Source organism: Hydra viridissima, unplaced genomic scaffold, assembly GCF_058129835.1.
Source record: "Hydra viridissima isolate aposymbiotic clone 2 unplaced genomic scaffold, HvirCarnegie_v1 scaffold_8, whole genome shotgun sequence".
Classification (NCBI taxonomy): Eukaryota; Metazoa; Cnidaria; class Hydrozoa; order Anthoathecata; family Hydridae; genus Hydra; species Hydra viridissima.
In genome coordinates this window covers 17422538-17448351 of record NW_028324307.1, presented here as the reverse complement: position 1 = coordinate 17448351, position 25814 = coordinate 17422538, and the positions used below count along the sequence as shown (strand labels likewise).

The 25814-nt window shown below is 29.8% G+C and overlaps 3 protein-coding genes and 1 long non-coding RNA gene across 15 annotated transcripts in view; 1 reads left to right on the top strand and 3 right to left on the bottom strand.

The window, feature by feature from the left end:
* Window positions 1-25814, bottom strand: part of LOC145194994 (alpha-aminoadipic semialdehyde synthase, mitochondrial-like) — a 44126-nt gene that overhangs the window by 14861 nt on the left and 3451 nt on the right. The window lies entirely within an intron of this gene.
* On the bottom strand, window positions 316-6977 carry LOC149885430 (uncharacterized). The gene is made up of 2 exons (XR_016455174.1): window positions 6888-6977; window positions 316-6659 (listed from the first exon to the last, which is right to left on the bottom strand). It is a non-coding gene; the product is annotated as an uncharacterized LOC149885430 (long non-coding RNA).
* On the top strand, window positions 8544-20058 carry LOC145180377 (uncharacterized protein C3orf20 homolog). 11 transcript variants are annotated; one of them, XM_090095255.1, is made up of 22 exons: window positions 8544-9520; window positions 9854-9967; window positions 10044-10112; window positions 10935-11028; window positions 11166-11330; window positions 11506-11658; window positions 11843-11882; window positions 14172-14237; window positions 14409-14519; window positions 14712-14756; window positions 14875-14940; window positions 15147-15289; window positions 15478-15672; window positions 15768-15863; window positions 16061-16144; window positions 16919-16963; window positions 17066-17170; window positions 17404-17485; window positions 17849-17959; window positions 18053-18133; window positions 19449-19578; window positions 19712-20058. In XM_090095255.1, exons 1-22 carry the CDS (start codon window positions 8686-8688, stop codon window positions 19717-19719), a joined length of 2838 nt encoding a protein of 945 aa, XP_089951381.1. In that variant the 5' UTR covers window positions 8544-8685; the 3' UTR covers window positions 19720-20058. The 11 variants fall into 11 exon arrangements, 5 of the variants coding, with proteins under 5 accessions (XP_089951381.1, XP_089951382.1, XP_089951380.1 ...); XM_090095256.1 differs by having other exon boundaries at window positions 15141-15289; window positions 15786-15863; XM_090095254.1 differs by having other exon boundaries at window positions 15141-15289.
* On the bottom strand, window positions 12108-13777 carry LOC149885429 (serine protease 30-like). Its single transcript, XM_090095260.1, has 4 exons — window positions 13587-13777; window positions 13229-13253; window positions 12937-13145; window positions 12108-12856 (listed from the first exon to the last, which is right to left on the bottom strand). Exons 1-4 carry the CDS (start codon window positions 13641-13643, stop codon window positions 12254-12256), a joined length of 894 nt encoding a protein of 297 aa, XP_089951386.1. The 5' UTR covers window positions 13644-13777; the 3' UTR covers window positions 12108-12253.

The window sequence follows — 25814 nt, the reverse complement described above, 5'->3', positions numbered from 1 at the left end:
TCAACCAATTAGAAAGACGAGAAGTAACCGTAAATGAAATGATAAATATAAATAAGCAAGTAAGAATATTAAAATAAGAATAAATTGCATTTAAAAATTTTATTTTTACGTTACTGTATTATAATCAAGTTTTAGAGACGTTAACCACATTAAGTTACGTAATCTTTGTTTACAAATTCTTTTTAGCTCTTGTAATTAAAAACAAGCAAACAGGTCCCAAGAGGAAAAAAACTAAACTGTTTTATAATTTTTTATTTTTAAGCTGTTTTTTTATTTATTTATTTGTTTTTCATTTGTATATACGAAAATGCACACTTTTTTTTTTTTTTTTTATTGTTAAAAATTTTATTCGTTTTAACTATTTTTGAAAAAAGTAAACACACCATTTAAGTTTTCGTCGTATTACTCATCAAATGAGACTTAATTTTTTATTTTTTTAAACTCTATCACGTTTGCTTTTTGTTGTTTTTTTTCTTTTTGTTTAATAAGGCTGGATTTACATGCAAAATAAATTGATAAACATATGGAAAAGATATTCTGTAGAGCGCAATTCCATTATCCTACTCGTATTCAACGTTAACTTCAGTAAAGAACAGTGTGAACAGCTGGAGCCAGATTGTAAACATAAGCCACAGAAAATACCTATAAAGGTGTCATTTATATTGTGGATGATTTATTCATTTTCAATTATTTTTCTGTGCATTTACTTTTTAGTAAACTATATACACTATCGATTAGTTAACTTTGTTTGTTGAACTTTGCACAGCTGTTAATTGTCATAAAGAGGAAAAATGTAGATAAAAATGTGTTATTTTTTCGATTTTAAAAAGAAAAAAGAGATTGTTAGGAAAAATGAGAATAATTAAGAAGATTCGGTTTTTATATAATGATTTACATCAGTAACTGTTTCTTACATGAGCATTCCAATCCTTGACCACCCTCTAAATATGATAGAAGGTTAATAACACAACTGTATGGTGCACACCGTGAGCCATAAAGACCACCAGGTTCAACTTTCCCCACCTCTAATTTTTTTCATATTTAAATAGCAGCTGGTTAGATATTTTTTTTTTTTTGTATTGGATAAACCTTGCGTCGATCAGAAGTAATTTAAAAGCTTATTTTTTACCCTATTTACCACCCTCAATGATAAATTTACCCCCTTCAGTGATAAAGTTACCCCTTGGATGAAATTACCTCCATTCAAAAAAAAAATCTTAACTTGAAGTAATTTAAACTTCTTTTACATCATACCTCCTTATAGTAATAATTAAAAGAAAAAATGTACTAAATGAAACAAAAATAACACAACTACTCTAGAAAATATAAATCTGGTGGTGGAGCTAAGTGATTAATTTTATCTTCAGCATTTTTATTTCAATAAACAAGTCGAAGGCTAATAACATTTTAAAAATTTTTTAATATGTAATTGCTCTGTCCCACTTTCTGCAAAAAACTTGGACCAATGATCAAAAGACCTAAGGTACTTAAAATGCCACTTTCTTGAGAACTTTTACCTTCACACCACAAGCAGGTATATTTACCTGAATGAGAAGACAAACCAAAGATGCTGTTAGCACATTTTAACTCAAATGAATGGTTATACATAACATCATCCAGATTTCCATAGCATCAACCAGAAGTCTTCGTCTGCTTCTCTCTGAGGGTCTATTCCGGACAGAGTGGGCTTGAGTCTGCAAGACAACTTCAAAACATCATCCAGATTTAATGTACTCAAGATTTTCTTCTTGGATTTATTCTTGAAATGATGGCTGAGTAAAGTACTAAGTTTAATTCTTGGTCTGTCAACGAAATATAAATATAAAAAAATATAAAATGTAAATATTGTCAAATCAAAAATAATAATTTATAAAAAAAAAAAAATATACTTTTATATGTATTAATCATTTAGCTGAAGTAAATTTTAAATTATATATTGAGAAACTTTACTCATCCAGTTTGAAATCCAGTTTTGATCCAGTTTTGATTCAGTTTTGATCCAGTTTCTTCACCAAAAAGAAGTTTCTTCTAAAACTTAAACAAATTACATCCAGAAACAAAATATACCGCATTTCATTGTTTTGAGAAAAATTTGTTAGGTTTTTTTTTTAAAACTTAAAACACTAACTCTTCTGATCAACTTAAGATTTGTTCTGCTCTTGAAAAACACTTTACAAACTGCATTTACTTTTTTAAAAAAGTAAAATCAGTGGAAAGAAGGGAAACCTGGTGGTCTTTATGGTTCACAGTGGGTAGAAAACTTTTTTTTTTTTTTTTTTTTTTTTCAAGTTTTAATTTTTTTTTTCATATATTTAGACTCATTTTGCGGCCAAATATTGCATAACTGTTGTATAATTGTTTACAGAACCCTGTCAGTGCAAAACAACTCAGACGTTTCATCTAGTGTTGAGATGTATTGATATGTTTAAATATATTTTTTTAATAAATCAGTACATGATAATAATCATAACTAAATATACAGGGTGCGGCGCCGAAATCCATACAAATTACAATTTTTTCCTGACATATTTATTACTGCAAAAACAAAAAGATTTACAAAATTTTTTTTTTAAAAAACTTGTTTATATGGTCATAAAAAACACATTTTTTCAATGTTTGCTTGAATGACCGCCTCAGTTCTTAGTCTGAAGTATTGTTAAGCCCGCTTTACGTTCTATTATGCTGAATGTTGCTTTAATAGCAGCTTTCAATGATGCGATATTTAGGTGTCTGGACTCGTTGGTGACCCTTTCAACTAGGTTCCATTCATTGAAGTCCAAAGGATTTAGATCTTGGCTCTTAGGTAGCCAGAGTTCTTTAGACCGAAACATGTTGACGTCGTCCAGCAACCAATTTTGAACAAAATGACTTATGTGGGCTGGTGCACCGCCTTTCTGAAAAACATACGGTCTTCCAGATAACACAGTTTCCATCCACCATTTAAAACATATATCAGAAAACCCAAATAAACTTCTCTCGTAACATTTTCCCTTTTGTTTAAGAAATGCGGTGACATGACTTCACGCTCACTGTACACAAGGCTTAAAACGTGAACAGTAACTGGAAACTTCATCCCAAAAATAACAGAGACATCTTAGGGTTGTGGAAAAGTTTGCGGTCATTCCTTCGATTGGTTCTTGCATGTGCAGTAAAAATATTTTTGTCAGAGAGAAACCTTAGTTCCGCACAGGATTATTTTTAAAGGAATACAAAACCAGGTTGTAGCATTCAACACGTTTTGTCCTTGCAGCATCGGAATGCATCTGTCTCACTTTAGTTGTATACGACTTAAAGTAGAGATCTTCCTCGATGATTTGATGCATTGTATTTTTACTCACACCGACAACCGAAGACAATTTTAGAATCAACCTGGATCCTCAAAAATCAGGTTATGACTGCTTAACACATGCGTAAAAACCATTTGGACACCAACCGCGATCACTAAATGTGGTATAGAACGGTGGAAATTTCAAATTAAAATCTGTCCGAACTTTGGCGTTGCACACTGTATATATAATTTTATTATGAATTTTTCCCTATCCAGATTAATTTTCATTAATCAATTTTTTTTTCCTTCTTAGATTAACCATTTTGTAGCCGATTTGGAAATCTTTTTTTGTTTTAATATCATATCCCAGAAATCAAATTATTGTTAAAACTATAACCTTAATTTACTTTCTGGAAATGTTTTATTGATTTCCGTATCTTTGGTTTGTAATCATTCAAGTAATGATCATCAATTTTCTATTATCTCTGATACAAAGCCTGAGCTAGGTATTTGATGGCTTTCAACAAAACTTTCCTCCATGGTTCAGCGTTGATTTGGACATTTGGTCTGGTGACTTGACATTTGCTCTTTGTGAGATTTTGGTTTTCTTAAGGACTGGTTGCGCCCGGTGCAGCTCCAAGTTGCACACCACCCTTTTTACGGCTACAACCTTTACTCATCAGACAAGAGAATTTAATTAAAAAAAAAAAAAAAAAAAAGTTGAAAAAGTGCAGGATCCATGTAAAATTTCGTTTTTACTCTTTTTCACACATTTTTCACACTACATCAGCGCTACAGAGGCAATTTGTTATAAATCAAAAACCAACATTCAAATACACATGCCAAAACATATCATGTTAATTTTCAAACCTGAAAAACCAAAAGTTGTGTGAGATGACGGCCTATTGCCTGAATTAAACGTTTAAGAATAAAGCTTGCGTACAAAATAACGAATAATAGCTTTCATTGCTTACATTCATCATGAAAAGTATGTATTTAGTTTCTATCATTCAAGAGTTAGGAATTAATCATTTTAATATACTTAAGGCTCTTCGACTTGAGTTTAGTAGACTTTCAGCTCCAGAGCATGAAAATATTGATGAAGCTGATAAGCCTCAAGAAAACTCCATATTTAAATAGAAATTCAAATCAAACCCGCAGAAACATTCAAAAATCTTCTCAAGACTTTGCGCGAACATGCGCGAACATGCGCGAACATGCGCGAACCTCGTTGGGTAAAGGAATAGCAGTTAACAGAAAAGACGTTGCAGCAGGTCCAGGTAGAAAGAACAAGTAATGGGAAGATCTGAAGGAGAGAAGCAAAATACCAAACGCAGCAAAAAATTGATTGAATTCAAACCAATTCAAAAAGTAGTTTACTCGGATTAATATTAAGTATTTTCTTGTTTAAGTTTTCCAAGTTTCTGAACATCCTGCTGAACTATTGACATTAGCTTAAATAAGAAAGACCTGTAGGGATCCTAACAAGAAAGATTTTCTTGTTTTCATGAAAAATGCAAGGAATTTTGGCAGAGTTAAAAGAATGGAGGTTATTATTCCGATGAAAATGAACAATGAAGATACCTTGAGCTTTAAATTCAGTGTAATCTTTCTGATGAACAGTATCAAATTATCAATAATTCATCCATAATACAGAATGCAGATATTTATCCCTCACTTCATGAAACCAAGAATGAAAGACAGAAATGTTGTCCTGAGGGTGTAGTTGTGACAGAAACATCTGCTTTAGCCCCTCTACAGATTATGTTTAATCATACTTTGGCAGGGATATTAACTTTAGCAGAAATGTATACAGATTGGTTGAGTTTGAGGTAAGTTTATAAGTAGCAGCAGACAGACCTGATTAAATCGTTACTTTTAAGTTAAAACTAGATTTAACAATAATGATAAAGTGGTGAATGCTCTCGCTAGTACTCTATCCTCCAAATCATATAATGCTTTTGGAGCGAATCTCAGTGAATTTAATTATCCAGAATCGATTAGATCTAAACCAGTCAATGAAAAGGCTTAATATTTGGGGCTTTCTACTCTGAATAGCTAGATCAGATCTTTTGAGTATATTTTAGATTAGGGATACAAGATGAATATTAAAACGCACTTTGCCAAATTCTCTTCTAAAAAAGTGTCAGTAAAAAAAAGAAAGAAGAATATTCAACACAGATTTAGAGAGCAGCTAAGCTGAGATATTTGCTGATTTAACAGGAGTAGTGGTAGATGTAATTATCAGGTTTAGGACAATACTAATATCAGTATGTTCCCGCGAAGAGTTGAACTCTAAAAGATTTAGTATTGCTATGAAACTACTGCTCTTATACTGTGAAAGTATTCTTGGTAATTGATTCTACCAACTTCTCATAAGCTTTTGAACTTTGAGGTGCAGATATCTGAGGCATTAGAACTGTCTATCGGATTTTACTCTAAGGAGCCACAAGAGGGTCTTAATAAGAAAATTCGCAAAGCTAGATTAAACCATACACCCAAGATATCTAGGAAGAATGTTATGATGAAATATCACCAATACTTCTTGAACAGAAGTGATCCTGTGTTATCTAACGTTATTTTAAAAAAAAAACACAAATCTGAAATTGGAAAACCACTTCCCCTTGGTTTTTTTCTAATTCTTTGTTAATGATGCAATAATAAAATAAAGATTTTTTTGCTAATAATAGTTTTTTTTCTTATTTAGTTTTGGTCATCGAAAGTTTGGTAAGATAATATGGTATTTTGTTTCCAAATTTTTTATTTTAGTTAGTATATGTGCGCGTTTTGGTTTGGGGAACCCAAATATTTTTATTTAAATTAATCTTTGTGTGCTCAAAAGACTCAAACATGCATACGGGTGTTTAGTACACTCTTTAGGTACACGTAATAATTTAAAAAATGAAAAAAAAATGATGACGGAAATTTTAAAAAGAAATAGAGAAACTTGTTGGTCGCTGCAATATTGCTCTACTTTGTTGATATTTTTTGAGGTTAAATTTCAAATATTGAAAAATAAGTCGAAATAGTTATGTAAGTTTTGAAGTAAAGTAAATTGCATAAATTAAATGGTTGAAGAATGTTAAACTGATTTTAGTCATCGCCTATTGCTTCATCAAAATGATCGAAATCAAACTTCTGAAGATTTTTTCTCAGTTATTGAAATAATTCAAGCGTAACTTACTTTTTATTTACCTCACTTTTTTAACTGCGCTTTCGAAACCAGAATTTAACGTAATTTAGCGAAAGTTCTTTTTGTTCCATCAATTTTCGGCTCGCCCATCGGTGCTCTGCCTTTTTTTTCGCCATTTATTACAGGGCGATGTTTAACCCTACAATTACAGCAACTGAAGGTTGAAGTCCGAAAAGTTGCATAAACCATGAAGCATTTCTAAGTTTATTCAAAAGATGATAAAAGATAGAGAGCGACGATGTATCGCTTAACAATTAGTTTGATCAATCGTGTTCGATGCATTGAACAACTTATCGTGTTCGATGCATCGAACCCAATTAGTTTATTCGATATATCAAACACGGTTAATGGAACAAAAATGTACCTGAACGATTTACGATGTATTATATAAAAAATATTATGTAAAATAGTATAAAAATAACTTACATTAGTTGTTTTTTTTTCAATTTACGATTATGTTCTTTACAATGTCTTGACATTTCACATGAGTTATAGTATTTCACTAACAAATAAAATGAATCGCAAATCGTTCAATTATATAGATCGCTTAATATATTATTAATTTTAAATTGTTGAATTATATGACTTATTAATAAGACATAATTATTGCTCATTTTAAATTTTTAAGTCATTCAAATTTTGAACCCAGTTTTTTTCTACAACAATCTTCTTCTTACAATCTACAATCAACAGGGTTTTTTATTTAAAATACTGCTTTTCAAAGTACGATGTTTGATGTACGATTAAAAACTTATGTATAGATAGATTTATTGATTGATTTATAGATATAAAGATAGATTCATAGATAGATTCATACATAGATTGTTAGATGTATGATGAATGATGTACGATGTAGTTAAATTTAAATTTTTTTCCCTGATGCCAAAAGTTTTCTTTATTTGGGATTACATCAGATCAATGAAAACAGGGTTAGCTGAGTGTGGTAAGGATTATTAGGTGTCTAGTGAGAACACAGTAAGAGACCATCAAAGCACAAGATCATCTTTGAAACACTAGAAACAAGGGAGGCCAGGGCAAAAGCAAGATCAACTGGATCCTCTTCTGGTGCTTGAACATCAAGAGCAACCAATGTCAGGAACCCAGCCAGAAACAGGTCAAGAAAAGAGTTAATGCCTGGCGACAAAGCACCAACAAACCGAGTCTTCACCAAAAGTCAATTTTCTAGGAATTATGACGAACAGAAGGAAGTTGTCGCTGCAATAATGCAGTGGATAGAAAGTACCAATTTGCCTTTTGATACAGTTGATAACGATGACTTTAAACAATTTATGAAAGTATGTAAAAAAGGACAGTATAAGCTAATTGCTTTAGGGACAACTTCTTGTACCAAAATTCCGGATTTATACAATACAATCAAGGCAGCAGTTAATAAAACATTTAATGAAGATTAACCTCATCTGGAATGGCTACCGTTCGCGTCTGATCTGTGGACCATATTTAACTATGTATGATACGATGCATCGCTCCCTAATAATAGATATAGAGCAATAATTTTAGAATGTAAATAAAAAAGAAGAGGTTCTATAAACACGAACTTTAATTTCATGGAAGAGGGAGATACAGTAGAAGACATTTTAAGCGACGCATCATTAATGAGCATAATGGAACATTTGGACGAGGTTGCTCTTACTTGAAAATAAAGATGAAATGCGGACCAGCTGCGCTGTTGTATAGAAGAAAAATAATAATAAAGGTAGAGTTCTTAAAAATAAATTGGAATAGGCAGTGAAACTCTTACTTAATTACAAATTCTCTTTATCGTTTTTTTTTAATATTTCATACTGTTTAATGAAATTTTGTGACTCAGCACCGGTTAAAAAAATTCAAATTTTTGATTTAAACCGGTATAGATTTCTGTTTTGTGTTTAAATTTCGAACGGTTGAAATTTGAAATTAAGTGCTTAAATTATTAAATATGATGTTATTGCATAATTATAATTTGAATCTGTTTATTTCAAAATTAAACGATAGTTTATTTTAATTAAATCAAAATTCGTTTTAATAGATTTTTAAAAATTGATTAAAAAACAACTTTAAAAACACTTGCTACACAAACAGTTCAGTGGGGCATGTAGATTGTCAGTTCAGTACAAAATTATTTCATTTAAAAATCATTTTAATTTGTAAAATGTAATATTTTAATCTCATATTATTAGCTAAATAAAACTAGCAGAGATGAAAACACTTTCAATTTGCTGGCAACATGTCCAGTCAACATACTGATTTCAACTTGTATTTTTTTGACAACGGACGAAAATCTGGATTTAAAAGGCGTCTTCGTAAACAAGATGTAAAAACTGTTCAACATAATTATATTGATTCATTAGAAAAAAGCTCAAAAGCAAATTCAGTTAATAACACACCTTTGCCATCACCTGGTATATATGATACCTGGAAAAACTCATCAAATAGTGTACTTCTTTTTGAGGAAGCAAAGCTGTATTCCTTAGAACTTTTGGATGATATTGCAACATACTTTTCAATTGCAAACATCAGGAAGGTGGTTTTCTTGCCAAAGAAAGGTGACCCTTTCCTTCAAGATAGAGAAAGCACCAAAGACAGAATCATTTACTTGTCAGAATACATATTAGAGTTATTGAATTTCCAATATTCAGTATTTGTTAAAAGTATAACTTATAAGGCCAGAGATTGGAAAGACCTAAAATTAGAAAAAAGTTTTCATAAAGGAACAGACTCTGGTATTTTTTCTGTTCCTCATAGTGCAATGAGTCAAACAAAACTAATACTTAGTCAAAAAACTAAAAATGAAAAACTGTCAGCTGGTACATCATTATATACAATAACAAGTGGTGTAGAATTAAAATCTGACTTAGAGAGAAAAAACAACATCGATAGTTCAGTGTTAAATAATTCTTCCTACACGCATGTAGAATCAAGATGTGACAGTGGTATGACAAGTAATTTAGATAGGGCATCAATTATGTCAAATAAAAGAGAACTTAAAAACCCAATCCAACTGATAAAGAAAGGTCTTGATAATTATGGTGGATTAAACAAGCAGCTTAACCACGAAAAAGGTTTTCATAATTTTGTTTGCATACCTTAAGTGGATCTATTTTTCCTCTACATAGTGATTTTTTTAAAAGTTAATTTTGCTTATAATAATTTATTTTTGGAAATGTATTTTCAAGTAGAAAACCAGCAAACTTTCTGCCTTTTTCAAAAATTTCTATGAATTTAATTAATTATATCAAATTTTTAAAAAGTAATTTTAGCTGTCTTATTTAAACCTTTAGTCTTAAGTAATGAAGAAAATAATCCTTGCTGGATGTTAAAAAGTACTTTTGATCCTTAGGCTTTTATAGTTGTATGTATTTATTGTCAACATTAATTCCTTTAAAATATTGTAGGCTCAGTGATTATGAAATCATCACAGAAGATCAACAGTAAAAACTCCTCACAAAAAATTAATGTTAAAAAAATAGAGACAAGATTTGAAAAGATTCAAAGTCAAAGTGAAGAAGGTCTGTAAGGTTTAGAGTAAATACACGTTTCACATTTTGATTTTATTGTTTTAAAATCTTGTTTTTGTAAGTTTAGTAATTGCTCCTCCCATTACACAGCATTTGATTAGCTTCTCCATATCATCAAGGACTTGTCATGAAAAAGGTAAAAGTACTTAGAAATTTTTAAATTAGCATTTATTGGGACAGTAACATTGTGGTTTATAGATTACTTAGGGGTTTATTGTTAATCTGCTAAACTAAATTATGTAATAGCTAAACTAAATTATGTAATTATATAATTATGTAATTATATAATTATGTAATTATATAATTATGTAATTATGTAATAGTTTTAATCCAGAATTAAGAAGAGCAATGATCTAGCCCTGCAGTAAGAGCTTAAATTTAAAGAACTCTTCTTTAACTGGTGTTGATTTTGCTCATTCTTTGAGCTATGTTTGTAACTAAATATGTTTGGTTTAGTTGAATTCTTTTGTTTAGTTAACTTGCTAGTTATAAATAATGATACTTCAAAGGTTTAACTAGTGTTGATTTTGCTCGTTCTGTGAACTACGTTTTGTAGCTATGTTTAGTTTAGTTGAGTTCTTTTGTTTAGTTAAACTGCAAGTTATAAATGTTTATACTTCAAAGGTTTAGGTGAAGTTATTAAATGTATCTTCAAACTTTTTTCTTTCTCTGTTTTTCTTCCTTGTGGTTTTAGTTTATAAAAATTCATTTATTTGAAAGATATAAATTTGATTGCTTAGTAATTAATTATTTTATTGTCATGTATTACACCAGATTTTATCACATTATTACACAAAAGTACTTATATGTGGTATAGAATTTTGCATATTTTTAAATTTACCATATATAATAGGAAAATATGGCAAATTTAAAAATATGCAAAGTCCAATCAGTCCATTGATAGCTTTTATGTATTTTAGATCTTTGAAGATAATTCTTTTTATCTCTTTTTAAACAGGCTGGGTAGTTCAGGAATCAAATATTTTTGGCTTGGAGCAACAGACTTTGATAGCTTGGGCACATGCAAGATTACTGCAAGCAATAAAGCTCCAGTACTTAAAGAATAGCTTTTTTCTAGGTTTTTTAAGCTGTCTTTTAGTAGGAAATTCTATAAACCAATTTTCTATAATTTCTTTGCATTTTTTTTGAAAAATGCTAAGAAAACTTTCATCCTTTTTTTTGACTCCAGGGAGGGTCAAGAGGTTGCAGCCAAACAAACTAGAAGAAGGCAATCCATGTCAACATGTTATTACAGTGAAAAATCTGGCAGAAAGTTTCAAACAACCCTTTCAGATAATTTGTTGGATAAAAAAGTATTTTCAGTTGCTGATTACAGTGGTTCTTTAATACTTTTGTATCTTTTTAGATAAAAGTTATAATAGTTTTTAAAAAATAGTTTTTACCTTCTAATTTTTAAGTTGAGTTCTCAATTTGTGTGAAGTGAGTGATTTCTTAGAAAATTTTACAAAAGATTTTCTCAGTTCTTGGTCCTTAAATGGTTTGAAAATCCTTAATCATATGAATTCCAGCTATCCTTCTGGTCAACCTGCGATCATCACATTACCAAATACAACTTTAGAAGGAAGTTTTGCATTAGCATTTTCTGATTTTCATGGGAGATTGCTGGCCTGTTTTACACCAGCAGGATGTGGTGCTTGTTTTTATAAAAGTGGGCATGTTCAGTAAGTATTTTAATTTCCCTAATACAATATGACAAATCATAAAATATATAATAGTTTACTATTAACATTAGTTATTTATTTATCAACATTATGATTGCTAATTTATTTTTCATTTTTAATAAATGTTTAAATTTATCAATTGGTAGCTGCAATGCTGCAATCTTTTGTTTTTTTTTATTTACAGGTTTCTTTCTTCTGAACTATATGGTTTATGTCAAGAGGAGGTATTTATGCCAAGCAGTTTTTCTGCAAATAGTTTTCTGTTATATAATGACACCTTTTAAGCCATTATTTCTATATTTGACTTCAAGTGTCAGGAATACATCTCAAATATATTTGTGTAAGTCTCATATATATATATATATATATATATATATATATATATATATATATATATATATATATATATATATATATGAGACTTACACAAATAATAAAATACATTTCGATTCTCAGATAAGAAAGTAAACCCTTAAACTGTAAATAACATTACTTTGATTCTACTTGGTTTTATATTTGTTTTTGTATTACATTAAAAGATTTTCATACTTCTACTACTGCATTTTATTTGATCGTCAACAGTAGTTAAAATGAGTTATAGTAATTTTGTGACAATATTTTTTATCCATGGTAAGTAATGTCTCACAGTAACATATACACCATACTTGTAAGGGGTCCCACAACCATGCCCCCAGCTTATAATTCCATTCAACAACCATGAATCACCTGTCCTTGGTTTGCATTGTAGTGGTCCTCCTGAATCACCCTGACATGCATCTAAGGTACCATTGCTATAACCTGCACAAAACATGTTTCCTGTTAGTTGCTTGTTATAAGATTTTAGACTGTTACAAGTTTCGAAGTTTACGATAGGGACAATAACTTTCTGCAAAATTTTTGCTTCATTTTTGTTTTTTGTTTTGCCCAATCCAGTAACAGTACATAGAGTGTTTGGTCGCTCAAAATCAGTGAAAGAAGGCAAGCAAATAACATTTACATATTCATTTAGTATAGCAGGTGAAGATAGTTCAACTAATGCTATATCATTGTCATATGTAACTTCATTGAAGCGTGGGTGAATAGTTATATTTTTTATGAAACGTTTTTGCACATTCTCTGTGTAATTTTGGTGGTGCTCTCCTAAATATGAAAAAGATTTTTTAGGCAAAAAAGAAATATTTTTTGTAAGATTCCAATACTGGGAAATTATATTTTATAATTTTTTTTTACTTAAATATATTTGTTAACAAAAGAGAAAGTGAAAACCATGCCTAATACTATATAGTAGTATTTTTTTGTAAAGCTATGAGTGAAACAATGAGCTGCTGTTAAGACAAATTTTTCATCAATTAATGATCCACCACATATAAGTTCATCTTTTAGTATGCCAGTAGACCATCTCAGAATTGATTGCCAAGGAAACTCATTTTTTGCTGCATCGACACCTCCTAATATCCTCTTGCTAATTTTTGTCATACCACATTGTGCTATGAAATAAAATTATTTTCAGTTTTCATTTTTTATTACATTCAGTTTAATCATCTCTATTTTTACAAATAAATATTTTTACCATTAGCATTGCACCACAAGTTTGCCTAAAGAAGAATACTCAGCTTTAATGAATGTTATTTCAAACATTTGTGTGTCTTACATTTTCAGATTAAATGATAAAACGTTTCTGTATGCTATTTAAATTAATGCATGATTGTATAATGGATATTTATATTATGGATTTTGTATCTATATATATATATAAATAGTATTTGTGCATATTGCTTGTGTAATTATATGCGGTGTTTTTATACATTACTTGTGTGTTTGATGGATTTTGATACGCATTACTTGTAATAGACTTTTTTTATATCCTGCATGTGTCTTACAATTACAAGAAGCAAAAAAAAAATTTTTAAATTACAGAAGCAACTTACAATAACAAGAAGCAAAATTGTTTTGCGAATAATGTGATTTTCATCCATCTTTAACATTAGATAGCTTTGGATTTTTTTCTAAGAATTTACTGTAATAAGAAAGGTTGGCTTAATTTCAAGTTGGTTTTTATTCAGCGTATTATATGGGGAAAATTTTCTAATCCAACTGTGATAGCCAGGTGAAACCAATCCTAAATGATCAGACCAACTTCTTTGTGGATGGTTTCCTTGTTAAGATAAATGTTGAATTTACTTGATATATCCTTCTTTTGTTTTCCTGTAAAACTTTTTTTAGAAGTTAGTGCCAGCAGGTGTGATAAACAATTTTATGTTAAAAATGTAATTTAAATTAGTGTTTAAAATTTAACATGTTATGAAATAAATACTATTGTAATTTTAATTTTGAAACTGCTTTTACGCATCCTGCTTAAATTTTAATGTCTGCTTAACACTTATTTAAATTTTGAATCAATAGTCTATAAAAATAATTACTACATATGTTGTAATTTAAATTTGTTGTTTTTTGTTTTAAAATGTTTCAGCTTTTAATTATTTTTAAACTTAATTTTTTTTTTACTTTTTAAGACTGGGAATGTTATCAAAGAGTGGAGTTGGAATAATCTAAAGCTTCAGCCCCCTCTGTCTTTGCAGGTACAGAATGAACTTCCTATTTCTGTTTTTTTTTTTTTTTTTTTTTTTTATGTTTTTTTTTTCTTGTCAATTAATGTAGAATTATTTTATTTCTGTATTTCTTTTCTTATTGTAATTTTACTTCTTAGATTGTTAAAAGTTATTAAAAAATATTAATGAACTGTTTTTTAGCTGAATAGCAGAATAAATTTTAAGTGCTCTCAAAAACACTCAATGATATTTTGCCTCTCTATTAATGGTAAAACTACAAAGGTCAGAATTGGTTCTAATATCAAGGAATTGGTGAGGCTTATTTTTTTTCCACTCAGTTTTATTTTACAAAAATTTTCCTATACTTTTTCTCTAAACTCTTTTAAAATACTTGTTCTTTTAGTTTTTTATCTTTTTCTTTTTTAAAAACTCCTCAATGCTGATGATGGAGGGGGGGGGGGGGGGGGCTTGTTCTCTGTGTAAAATATCTGTGATTCTGTATAGGGCTCCACAGTAAACAAACAGCATTCTTCATCAATTGTTGTTCAGGTATGTTTTTTTTTAATCTCTTTTTTCTATCTCAACTGTTTAAAATGTATTTAAAGTTTATTAAAGAGGTTAAATTTGTTAAAAAAAACATTGAATAAAAATTTTGAATAAATTTTAGCTATCAAAGTCTCTTCCTTGCCAGAAAAGGTCTGGAAGTGTTAAAGAACACAAAGTTACTCCACATGTAAATTATGTTTTTGTTTTTATCTTGTATCTACTTGTAGTGTACAATAAAATTGTAGTAATAAATACCATTCTCAAAATCAACCAATTAGTTTCTATTAGTAGATTTTGTATTGAAATTACAAATTGAATTCTTTTGGTAGATTTTGTATCAAAACTATTAATTGAATTCTATTGAAATTTGTGATAAGTGTTAAAAAGTTTCAGGAAAATATGGCTACAGATAAGGAGGGTAGCTATCCTCTAAATTCAAAGAATCCTACAATTGAGGATAATAGCCATCTTCTAGTTTCAAAGGATGCTACAGGAAATTATTCATTGCACCTAAAACTAATAAAAAAGAAGTTCAAGTGAGTTTTAATTTAACTTAAATGTGTAAATATTAAATTTGTACAATTGAAATAGAATCTCATTGCGGCTTTCACTATGTCATTTTTATGGGATCAAGCTTTTTAATTTAGTGTTTACAAACATGTGCTGCATGCAATGCGTTTGATATTTAAAGAATTTAGGATAATATTTTATTTACCATTTATAGATCAACAATTTCTGAATGGATTAATTATTACCGTGCTGCTACCGGTATGAACTCTTTTTTAACCTCTGTGAAAGTAAACGGCATTGCAAATAATCAATCTTCCTTAGTGGAACTAGTATCTAAGACTTCTTGCGATAAGTCGTGTCATCAGAGGACACGGTCTGCTCCCATGACTTTATCTCAACATAAAAAAATGTTTGTATATTTGCTATATTTAAAAACAAAGAGTGATATATTTAAAGTATGTTTAAAATTTTTTCAATGATATTTTTTCTAAATTTTTATTCCAGTTTACTTATGTTGAATAGAACATCAGCAGAAAAAGACTATCCTAAATATTTCATGGGAAATATTTCCAAGCATCCAGCCTGTGACAACTCCATTAAGTAATTCTTAGAATTTTTTTGAGTTTTTTTTTCAGGTATTAAATGATGAGATTTATTACTACTGCTATTGCTACCATTTTTTTGCATAGTTTTCTGAGTGCTTTTGTCTTAAGTTTGTGATTGTTTTTACAAGATATAAAAGAATTAAGAACTTAAATTGTTTTATTGTAAACAAAGTATTGTTTTATACATTATAGTAATAATGTGTCCTCTAAACATCCATTCAAATGTGGTTTTCCTCAACCAATTAAACAGTTTTTACCAAAGCAAGGGTGTCCTGTGTATCTTTTCTTGTATTTTTACTTTTTAGACCAAAGTTTTAAGTGAGTGAACTAGAGATTTTAAGTGAGTGAACTGGAAATTTTAAGTGAATGTCTAAATTAATTTTGTTTCCAAAGAGAGGAGCATTATTTTATCAATTTTTTTCTAAATTAAATGCTGACTTTTGTTAGCCAAAAAAAATATCTTTTAAAAAAATTATTTTTTTTGGCCAACAAAAAAAAGTGTTTGCTAAAATTTTTTAGCAAACACTCTTTTTTAACAACATATTTGCTTATTTTTAAAATTTTTCCAATAATCTTTGCTATATTTGTTCAACTTAATTGTTTTTTGCAAATTAGTTATCTTCAATGTCTTTCCGTAACTTTTTTATGGATTAATATATAATCATTTAAGATATTCTTTCTTTTTGAATTCTTCAAGATGAAACTTACTAATTAATTCTTTTTTTACTTATTTCTTGATTAATATTAAAGCATAAAATAAACATTTAGTTGAAATAAACTTTGTAAATCAATTGATAAAGCACAATATCATAAAATATCAATTTGTTTCATAAATTATTTCTGGGCATAGTATAAATGGCATAAATAGCAAATAGCAACATAAATAGTAATTCTAAAATTTTGTAAGATCAATAGCAGTTGTAATATCTATGATTACCAACATTGATCAGGTTTTTAAAGAAATTGAACTTATGTTGAGATATTAGGATAATTACATCAATTGTTACGACATCTTTATTGTATATTGTTCAATTACTTGACAAACTAAAGTGCATTAAGAGCTGAATTAATGGGTGCCAAACAGGCATATTGTAGGTCAGTGTTACTGTGTTAATATTTTACAAAAAAAAAGGTTTTCATTGGATTTATATATTTATTTTTTGTTTTTTAAAAAACTTCTTTTTTTTAATTTTCAAGATGTGATAAGAGAAATGTGCCTCACATAAGTGATGTGGAGTTTGATTTATTTTTGGGTGAGCTACCAAAAACCCAACTTCTTGTGATAAGTTTGGTTCACTTAGGGTAATTTTCTTCTTGTTAATGACTATCAGCTATTCCCTCACCCACTTATCTATTGCATCTTTACTACTTTTTATATTTGAAAAATGAGAATTTGTAGTTTGACTTGCACATTGCAGCTTTAAAATTAAAAGTTTACCACAGTTTGTATAAAAAAATTTAACATGTCAAAAGTTGTAGAAAAAATAGTTTGTATTCGTTTGTGTTTAGCACCAGAATAGTCTGCTTTATTTTAGAAAGAAAAGCAACTCTGCAGATGTCTATATGGAAAAACTCTATCAGCAGCTCAATCAAAATAGAGCATTTCCTTGTGTTCAAGTAGGATGTCTCAGCATACATTTACTCAACCAGCATTTTTTTTTTTATAGAATTTTAGGAAGTTTAAAACTTGCTACAAACAAAAGTTATTATTTTAGTTAACAAACTTAAGCATAAAAATTTTAATGTTATAAAAGTTAAGTAATAGAGAGAAAGAAATAGTTATTTTGTTTTAAAACTAAAGTTTGTTTTTTGTTCTCTGTTATATCATCTTTTACATCACCAATCTTCATTAAAATAACAAAATCCAAAATGTATGTCATCTTTCACATAATACTAAATATTCGATATAGTTAAAGATTCTTGCTTACAAACATAAATTCATTATTTTTGATTGCAATTTTTTTTTTTTTTTTTTTTCAGTCTTGTAACGATCCTTATCGCTTATTGCGCTACCCAATTCAGGAGACCTACTCAAATGAAGAAGCTCCTCTTCTTGTAAAACGTCACAATGTGTCCATAGGGATGTTTTTGGTAATCCATTCTGTTCATTTTTAGTTGCTTTTAACTTCTTCTGTTTGTAAATTTGTTTGAAATGTGTTTGTAAATATAATATTTAATTTACAGATGTATCAGGATGCTCGACTTCTGTTTGCTGATTATATATTCAATGGCTATGGTCACACGAAAAAGCATTTTCTAAAACAGGTTTGTATATTACTTCAGCTGGCGTTAAATGTTCATTAATCATTCAATATCCTTAACATAAATTCTTAGTTTTAACATACAATAAATTGTATCAAGTTTGTTTGATTTGAAAACTATTTTTTATTTCCATATAATCATTTGTTTTTCGTCAAATCTTAAACCCAAACAACATAAATTCAGTTTTAGATTCAAATTTCAGTTGTTTTTTTTTTATCAAACTTTAATTCTGATCAAAGTTTCCATTCAGTTTTTTTTTTTTCGTAATGGCTCTTAAAGTGAGTTTCCACTCGTCCGTTTTAGCAACGGGAAAGAGGAAGGGATGGGAAAATTAATCATGTGAGCATGCGCAGTGATTAATTTTCAAAATTAAATTACAAGTTGTGCATGCTTTTTTTGCTTGTTTTTTTCTATAAAGACTCTACACGATGACGTATTTTAACTGTAGTGACGTATTTTAGCGGTAATGAGTTTAGGAGGTCAAACTCCTCCATTTATCCAATTGAAGAAAAAAACTTTGAAATACTTCAAAATTTAAAAGGTTTTTAAGTGATTTTAGCGCTCGATGAATTGTGGTCTTTAGAGTTAGGAGCATGCGAATTTGTTCGAGCTATTCCTAGCGACTCCCACTGTAGAGGGACTTTTTTGGGGTGAAGGAGGTTCGAAGAATCTCCTAAACAAAAAGAAAAAAACCATTTCCTCCCCCGGACACGTTTTTTTTTTTCTAAATCATCATCATCATAAATTTACAAAAGTTCTTATACACTTCTAATTCATACCAATGATCTAGGCAATTATATAATTTATACCAATTATCTAAGTGTGCAATAGTTTTTACGAAATAAGTAAATAAAAGTTTTAATAACCTTTTTTAAAAAAAAAGTTGCTAAGTTGGTAATATAATTCTACATTAATAAACAAGAAACCATCGAAATAATATAATTCTACATTAATAGACAAGAAACCATTGTTCCTGTCATCCAGTAAATCTTTATAAAGCCATCTTTATAGATATGATTTTTGTTGCTACAGACTTGAACATAATTTTATTTTAACTTAAACACCTTTTCCAGGTTTTACGTTAATTTACGCTAGTTTATTTGATAGTTAAAATTTGATATTAAATATTTGAGTGGTTTTTATTGCGGCATTTAAAGTCCAACTCAAATCTTTGAGTTTAAATCCACGTGTAGTGGGTTAAGAGTGTTAAACCTATAAAGTTTTTTATTTTTCAGCCAATTCTTTTTGTTGATGATGTGTGCAGTGCTTTAAGCTTTTTTTTTTTTGTGCAAAGTTTTATTTTATTTTTTTTATTTAGATGATACGCTCTCGGGAGGATGCGTTGAAAGGGGTTCATCTTCCCAGCGATTTTCGATTTGGACTAATTAAAAACGCACCAAAAAATCAAACATGTGGGATTTATGAGAGTAATTGGATAGAATCTCGAAGTAAAATGTTTTTTGAATTTTTTTTTTTTTCATTAAATGCATTTTAGAGGATGGTCTTTTATAGTTTTTTGTAAGACAGTATTTTAAGTTTGATAATGGAAAAAAATTTAAACGATCATCTTAATGTGTTTAGCCAAATAGTTCATGACAATGTTCAGAAAATGTCTCATAGTTCTTCCAATAAATCCGACGATAATAGTTACAAGAGCTCAATACTGTCGTTCGCTGCAAACTTTGTGGAATTGAGTGCATCAATTCCAGTTATTTTAAAATTCGACCTGGTTGCCTAATACACTTATTCTTACAAAGTAATGTAAAAAAATTTAAATATTATCCTAAGGTTTCTTTATAAACTTCAAAGTGTTTTGAGTTTAGTTTGTTGGATTATTTATTTGTATATAAACGCTGTTTATTTTAATAAAATTACGAATATTATCTTATGTATTACAAGCGATAATAACAACCCAGTGAATTCATAAAGTTGTCTAATGTATTGTAAGCGATAGTAACAACTCAGTGAATTCATTATGTCTAACGTTCGAGGCAGTACTTTAAAGTTAGAAACTTTTTAAGGTGGCACACCACCCCCCACTCCCACCCACCCCCACATACACACCCCTTCAATTATCGAAAAAAATATAAAAAATTTTTTTGAATTTTGTTATTTCAAACATTGAAGTACAAAGTCCATATTGTATCTTTACGCGCTTTAAAAGTAAAGTTAAAAAAAAAAAAAATTGTGGTTAATGCAGTTTCTTACTAATAACAACTTGTTATAAAAAAAGACTTTCTTTTCAAATTACTTTTTTTTAAACGTGATTTTTAAGTAGAGACCGCCGATTCGTTACTGTTTATCGGTTTGCGGATTGTGCACCGAATTATCTATGCTAAACGGTTGAAATTACTTACGGATTGATTTGATCCGAAAATAATGAATCGGAAAAAAATTCGTTAAAATTTTTTCGGATTATTTTTTCGGATTGCAATTCGAATCGATACTTTCGGATCGGATTGCAATTCGAAAATATTTTTTCGAATTGGAATCTGAACCGATATTATTTTTACGGATTTATACGGATTCAGAATAAAAAAAGCTTTTGAAATAAGATTCATTTTTATTCATTTACAATATTCAAATATACAATGAAACGAAATGATTTCCTTGTTAAGAAATGAAAAAAGTCAAAATCACATTGAAAGTTAATCATTTTTCAAAATTCATTTCCTGATCACACAATGTCTTGAATTTTACTGAGTTGCATAGTGTTTTCTTTCATATATACCAATATCTCAACCTTGGTTCTTCTAGAGCTGTACATATGTTGAGAAAGCTCTTTCAGATGTTGATAATGCAGCAGGTGTACAGAGGTTTTTTCTGGCTTGACATTATTGGGTAAATATACTCGTTTTGTTTCCAGAATTCCGGTACATTTGCTGGAACTGGTTTTCTTTTCGCTGCTGCATTTCTCAGAGAATTCTGAGAGGCCTCTCAGAAGCCGGATGACAGATTGAATAGATTCCGTTTCATCATCTGTTGGTAAAAGATCTGTCAACTTACAACCTCCAGAAACAGTAGGGTTCGGATTCTTTGAAGAATGCATCGCCGGAAGAAGATCCACCACAGACTCCATTTGATGGAGGTTAGAGTTCCATCTTGTGGGGCATCTCTGTACTAACTTCGTTCTGGAGTTATTTAAGGCTTTGACAGCATTAACAAAAGTCATAGCATTTTGAGAGGACTGGTTGAAGTGACCAACTAATTTTGTTATTTTGTGGTTGAGAAATGACCATTTTGGACATCTTTTATCATCGACAGCACCACTGACAACTAGATTTAGACGGTGGTTGACACACCGAATTGCACTTTGAAGCCCAATTGATTTCCTAACACCTGCTTGGACATTAGCTGCACCGTCGACTGTTATCCAGGTTTTGACTCCAAAATCAAGTTCAAGTTTGTTGATAGATTCATTGAGCTTCTTGGCAATATTGTCGCTAGCATGTTGTTCGGGGAAGTAGGACATTTCCACCAAGAAGCGCTTTAATTGGAACTTTGAATCTATATAGTGGAGTGTAAGGCTCATGAAAGACAAATTGGTGTGATCAGTGGTCCACACGTCGGATGTAAATGCCACTCCATCAAGATGTGGCTTTTCTGAATTGAAAATGTTTTTTACTTGTTCCTTGATGAATTTAAAAAGGAGAGGAATGTATTTTGTAGATATATTCTTTGTTGTAATGGCTCTGAATTGACCGTTGGTTGCAGTTTTCATCATCCGGGTGAATGCGCCAGTTTCTACAATAGAAAATGATTGAGTGTCCTCAATCATCCATTTAGTAATGTCAACAACAGTTCTTATTTGATTGATGTCTGTAACTTCCCATTCAGGTTTGGTAGCCTGTTTTCTGCCTTGCCGTGTCTGTGTGTTGGAAGTGCCACAAGTTCCACTTGTCCAGGCTGTGGTGATGCTGGTGTATCTTTTTGTGTCTGTGGACATCTCCTCTTTTTTCCTCTTTCTTGTGTTTGTTCAAAATCTGAGTCTTCAGAGGCAAGCTCATCAAAAATGTCTGGTTTTGTTGACTTTTGCTTGTCTTCCCTTTCTAATTGTTTATATAAATTCAAGTGGACTCTTTTCAAATGGTTCCTTAAAGGACTTGTGGTGCTTTTATTTTGCCACAGCCTTGCATTTTGCCTTGTTTTCCTCCACATTGTTGAAGAATTCCCAAATATTAGTTAACTTAGGCATTTGAAAAGAAAAAAAAAGTGAAATAAAAAATAAAGAAACGAATCGGATTAAGTTTGCCATATCGGATCGGACTAATATTTCGGATTATTTATTGAATTTAAAATCCACAAAAATGGATCAGGTTATTAATAAGGATTACTTTTCGGATTAAAATTTTGAAAACACGGATCAAATCACATTTTCGGTTTACGGACTTTTTATTGAAATATTTGCCTCAATATTTCCTTAATATTTGCCTTAATAAAACAGGATAGTTTTTGATGCATACAAACAGTTTCCGAAAAAGAACTTATTATTTATTAAGTTATTTAAAAATTTTCCTTAATATTCGTCTTAGCAATAAATGATATTTTAGAGGCATGCATAAAGTTTTCAATAAAAGAACTAATTATATGCCTTAATTATTGAAATGAACGTAACAACTTTTCAAACTAGTTTTAATCTCTATTTCTACTTTTATTTCTTTTAAGATTTAAGTAGAAGAAATATAACAATAAAAATTTTATCGGACCAATCCACTAACTGAAGCAATCCGCAATACGAAATAATTCGCAAAGGAATTCAATCCACAAAAAAAAAAAAAACCGCAAAAATTCAGTTTGAAATATTCTTAACTTTTAAATCAAAATAGTATAATAATGGCTTACCGTAATAAATGTAGGCGAAGAATAGTAGACTTGATCCGTTGAACGAATTGTTGTAGGTTAAGATTTCCAAATAGGACTGATTGAAAATAAAAAAGAAGTCCACTATTTATAGGATGCGCACAATAAAAATGTAATTTTTTTAGACCATACCATTTAATGGTGACGCGAAGGGAACGCGATTCTTATAATTCGCTAAGCGAATTAAAGTTAAATTGATTCGTAAAAATTTTTCGAATTAATAATCCGAACAGCGAAGTGAATCCGCAAAAAAAAAATTCGCTAGTAGTTCGTAAATTAGTTTTCGAATTATTAATCCGAAAAATTTTTACGAACTGACTGTTTTAATCCGCAAAAAAAGCCGGATTGGCTTTGTGCGGATTTTACGAACCGAATCGGCGGTGCCTAACCAAACGGATACCGTAAGGTATTTTACCGCGGGATCTACACGGGGATCATATGGGCAGAATAAAAAAATTAAAATTTTTTTTTTTAATTTGATTATTTCCAGTTAACATTTTTTAGAGTTTGTTGAAAAACTTTAAAAAAATATGTGTGTTATAAACAATCATTACAAATAAACATTGAAATTATAAACAACCATTATAAATAAACATTGAAATTATAAACAATCATTATAAATAAACATTGAAATTATAAACAATCATTATAAATAAACATTGAAACTATAAACAATCATTATAAATAAACATTGAAATTTTATGTTTATTTGTTTCGTTTTTTAATTTGTTAAATGACCTTTTAATTTTTGGTAGTGATTACTTATGTAATTTGTAAAGGAAAAATTTGTAGCATGTTAACTTATATATATATATATATATGTATATATATATATATATATATATATATATATATATATATATATATATATATATAAAATATTTAAAGAAATCCATAATATAAATCTATTTAAAACACATCTGGGAGAAATCTTGGGTCAATATGGGGAAAAGAAAAAAGCAGCCGAAAGATTTTTCGTGTAGAACCTGCGGCCTGATCCCTTATGGTTCCCATTTGACTTTCCAGATGGTTCCCGTTTGGGTCCCGTACGGTTATGCTTGCTGGCTGTTTGCTCGATGCTCACAGATGAACTTGAAAAATGAATCATGAAGTGCTTGCTAGTACAGGTGCCCTCTGGCAAATGAAGTTAAATAATAATATGATGTGGTAAAGCGAGACATATATGTCCTCCATAAACTGCCAAGAAAAACACGGCAAAGTGAAGCACTTGACAACACCGGGATAGTTTTAACTTTTGGTATCATCCAATAAATGAACATTTTTGTAATTGCTCTGAGGTTTAGTACAGTTAAGTAACTCCGAACAAAGTAACTCCAAAGATTTTGAAAGACCCAACAAATGTAATAGCACCAACAATCGCAAATGAAATATTAAGATTTATCGTAAATTAGTTGGGCTAGGTAATATTAAAAGCAAACACAACAAGTAGCCATACAAATAGCTACACAAATATACTAAAAAAATTTGATTGTCCGAATTTAATTAAATTGCGTATACATATGTATTAATTCTGAGTAAATATAAAAATCCAAGAATTATAAAAATACATATTTTTCTTATTCAGTAAAATCATATATGAACTGAACTGAAGCCCAACTGAATGCTATGCTTACAAACCTATTGTCTTAAATGATGCCATCAGATTCAGCACACGTTTCGTGCATCCTATTAGCTCAAATGATGTAAGGAAGCAAATTTTCATCAGATTTTTTATCATTCTGATTATTCTACCATTTGATACAGTAATCACAAGGATCGTGATTACCAGCATCAACAGGTTTGTTGCATAAAAATTACTAAGCCAGATCGCTAAGGTTATCAGTGATACTCGCTCTAATTGTCCAATGGTTCTAGGTCAATACTTTCGATATTTTCAGCATTTCTTTTTATTTATCAAAATTTCTGAGTTTTCTGCATGCTTCTTCTTTTAGCTGATTTCTTTGAAAGATTCATTTTGGCAGTGTAATAAAACCGGGATAGTGCATTGCTGACGGACTAACAATATGTAAATACAGTTTAACAGAAACAAAAATAATTATATTAACACAACTGATGAAGATGAAAAAATAGACTTGAGAAGGTAAAAAAGATGATGGCAAGGTATTGTAAAACCTCTTGATAAAAAAGGCATTGCCAGAAAAAACAAACAACAAAGAACTATCGAGTGACCGCAGCGAATGTTTTATTCACAAAAAGTAATAGTAATAGTAATATATATTTGTTACAACAAAAAATAATAATAATTGACAAAATACAAATTATAGATTGTCAGATTACAGTTAGTTTTTGTGAAGCTCATATTGCAACTTTTTCTAAGGAAAGCTGCGAGCTGTAGTAACATTAAAGCTTATCGAGGTTCGCTTTAAAACTGTTGACAGTTGGAGAACTAATTACTTTATCTGGTAACATGTTCCATGCCTTGGCAATGCGGTTGTTAAAAAAGTGGAAACGAGCTAAATTGTTTCTGTACTTCTCACGGTGATGAATTTCTCTGTGATTTGCTCTTGGTGGAATTGTGATGAGGGGAAAGTGCCAGTTGACTATGTCGATGTTATTAGTAAGTTTATATTTTTGAATGAGGTCACCTCTTTTACGACGTTCAACTAGAGAAGATAGGCCAAGATGTAAATATCTGGACATGTAGTCTAACTTTTTCAGTTTGTCTGGTACTTTTGTTGTTCTACGCTGTATTAACTCAATAGTTTGTTCATCTTTCACCAAATGGGGGTTCCAGGCCGGAATCGCAAACTCAAGTAAAGGACGAATGTAGGTGCAATAGAGTTGTTTCCATAAAGAAGCATCA

Bases quoted from the DNA above. Each gene is read 5' to 3' on its own strand.
- LOC149885429 (XM_090095260.1), bottom strand. From the start codon at position 13,643: ATGTTAAAGATGGATGAAAATCACATTATTCGCAAAACAATTTTGCTT. The intron at 13,254-13,586 runs GTAAGTTGCTTC...ATTCTTCTTTAG, and splicing joins CAATTTTGCTTCTTGTTATT to GCAAACTTGTGGTGCAATGC. The intron at 13,146-13,228 runs GTAAAAATATTT...TTTATTTCATAG, and splicing joins CTTGTGGTGCAATGCTAATG to CACAATGTGGTATGACAAAA.
- LOC145180377 (XM_090095254.1), top strand. From the start codon at position 8,686: ATGTCCAGTCAACATACTGATTTCAACTTGTATTTTTTTGACAACGGA. The intron at 11,029-11,165 runs GTACTTAAAGAA...TTTTGACTCCAG, and splicing joins CTGCAAGCAATAAAGCTCCA to GGAGGGTCAAGAGGTTGCAG. The intron at 14,941-15,140 runs GTAAATTATGTT...AGTGTTAAAAAG, and splicing joins AACACAAAGTTACTCCACAT to TTTCAGGAAAATATGGCTAC.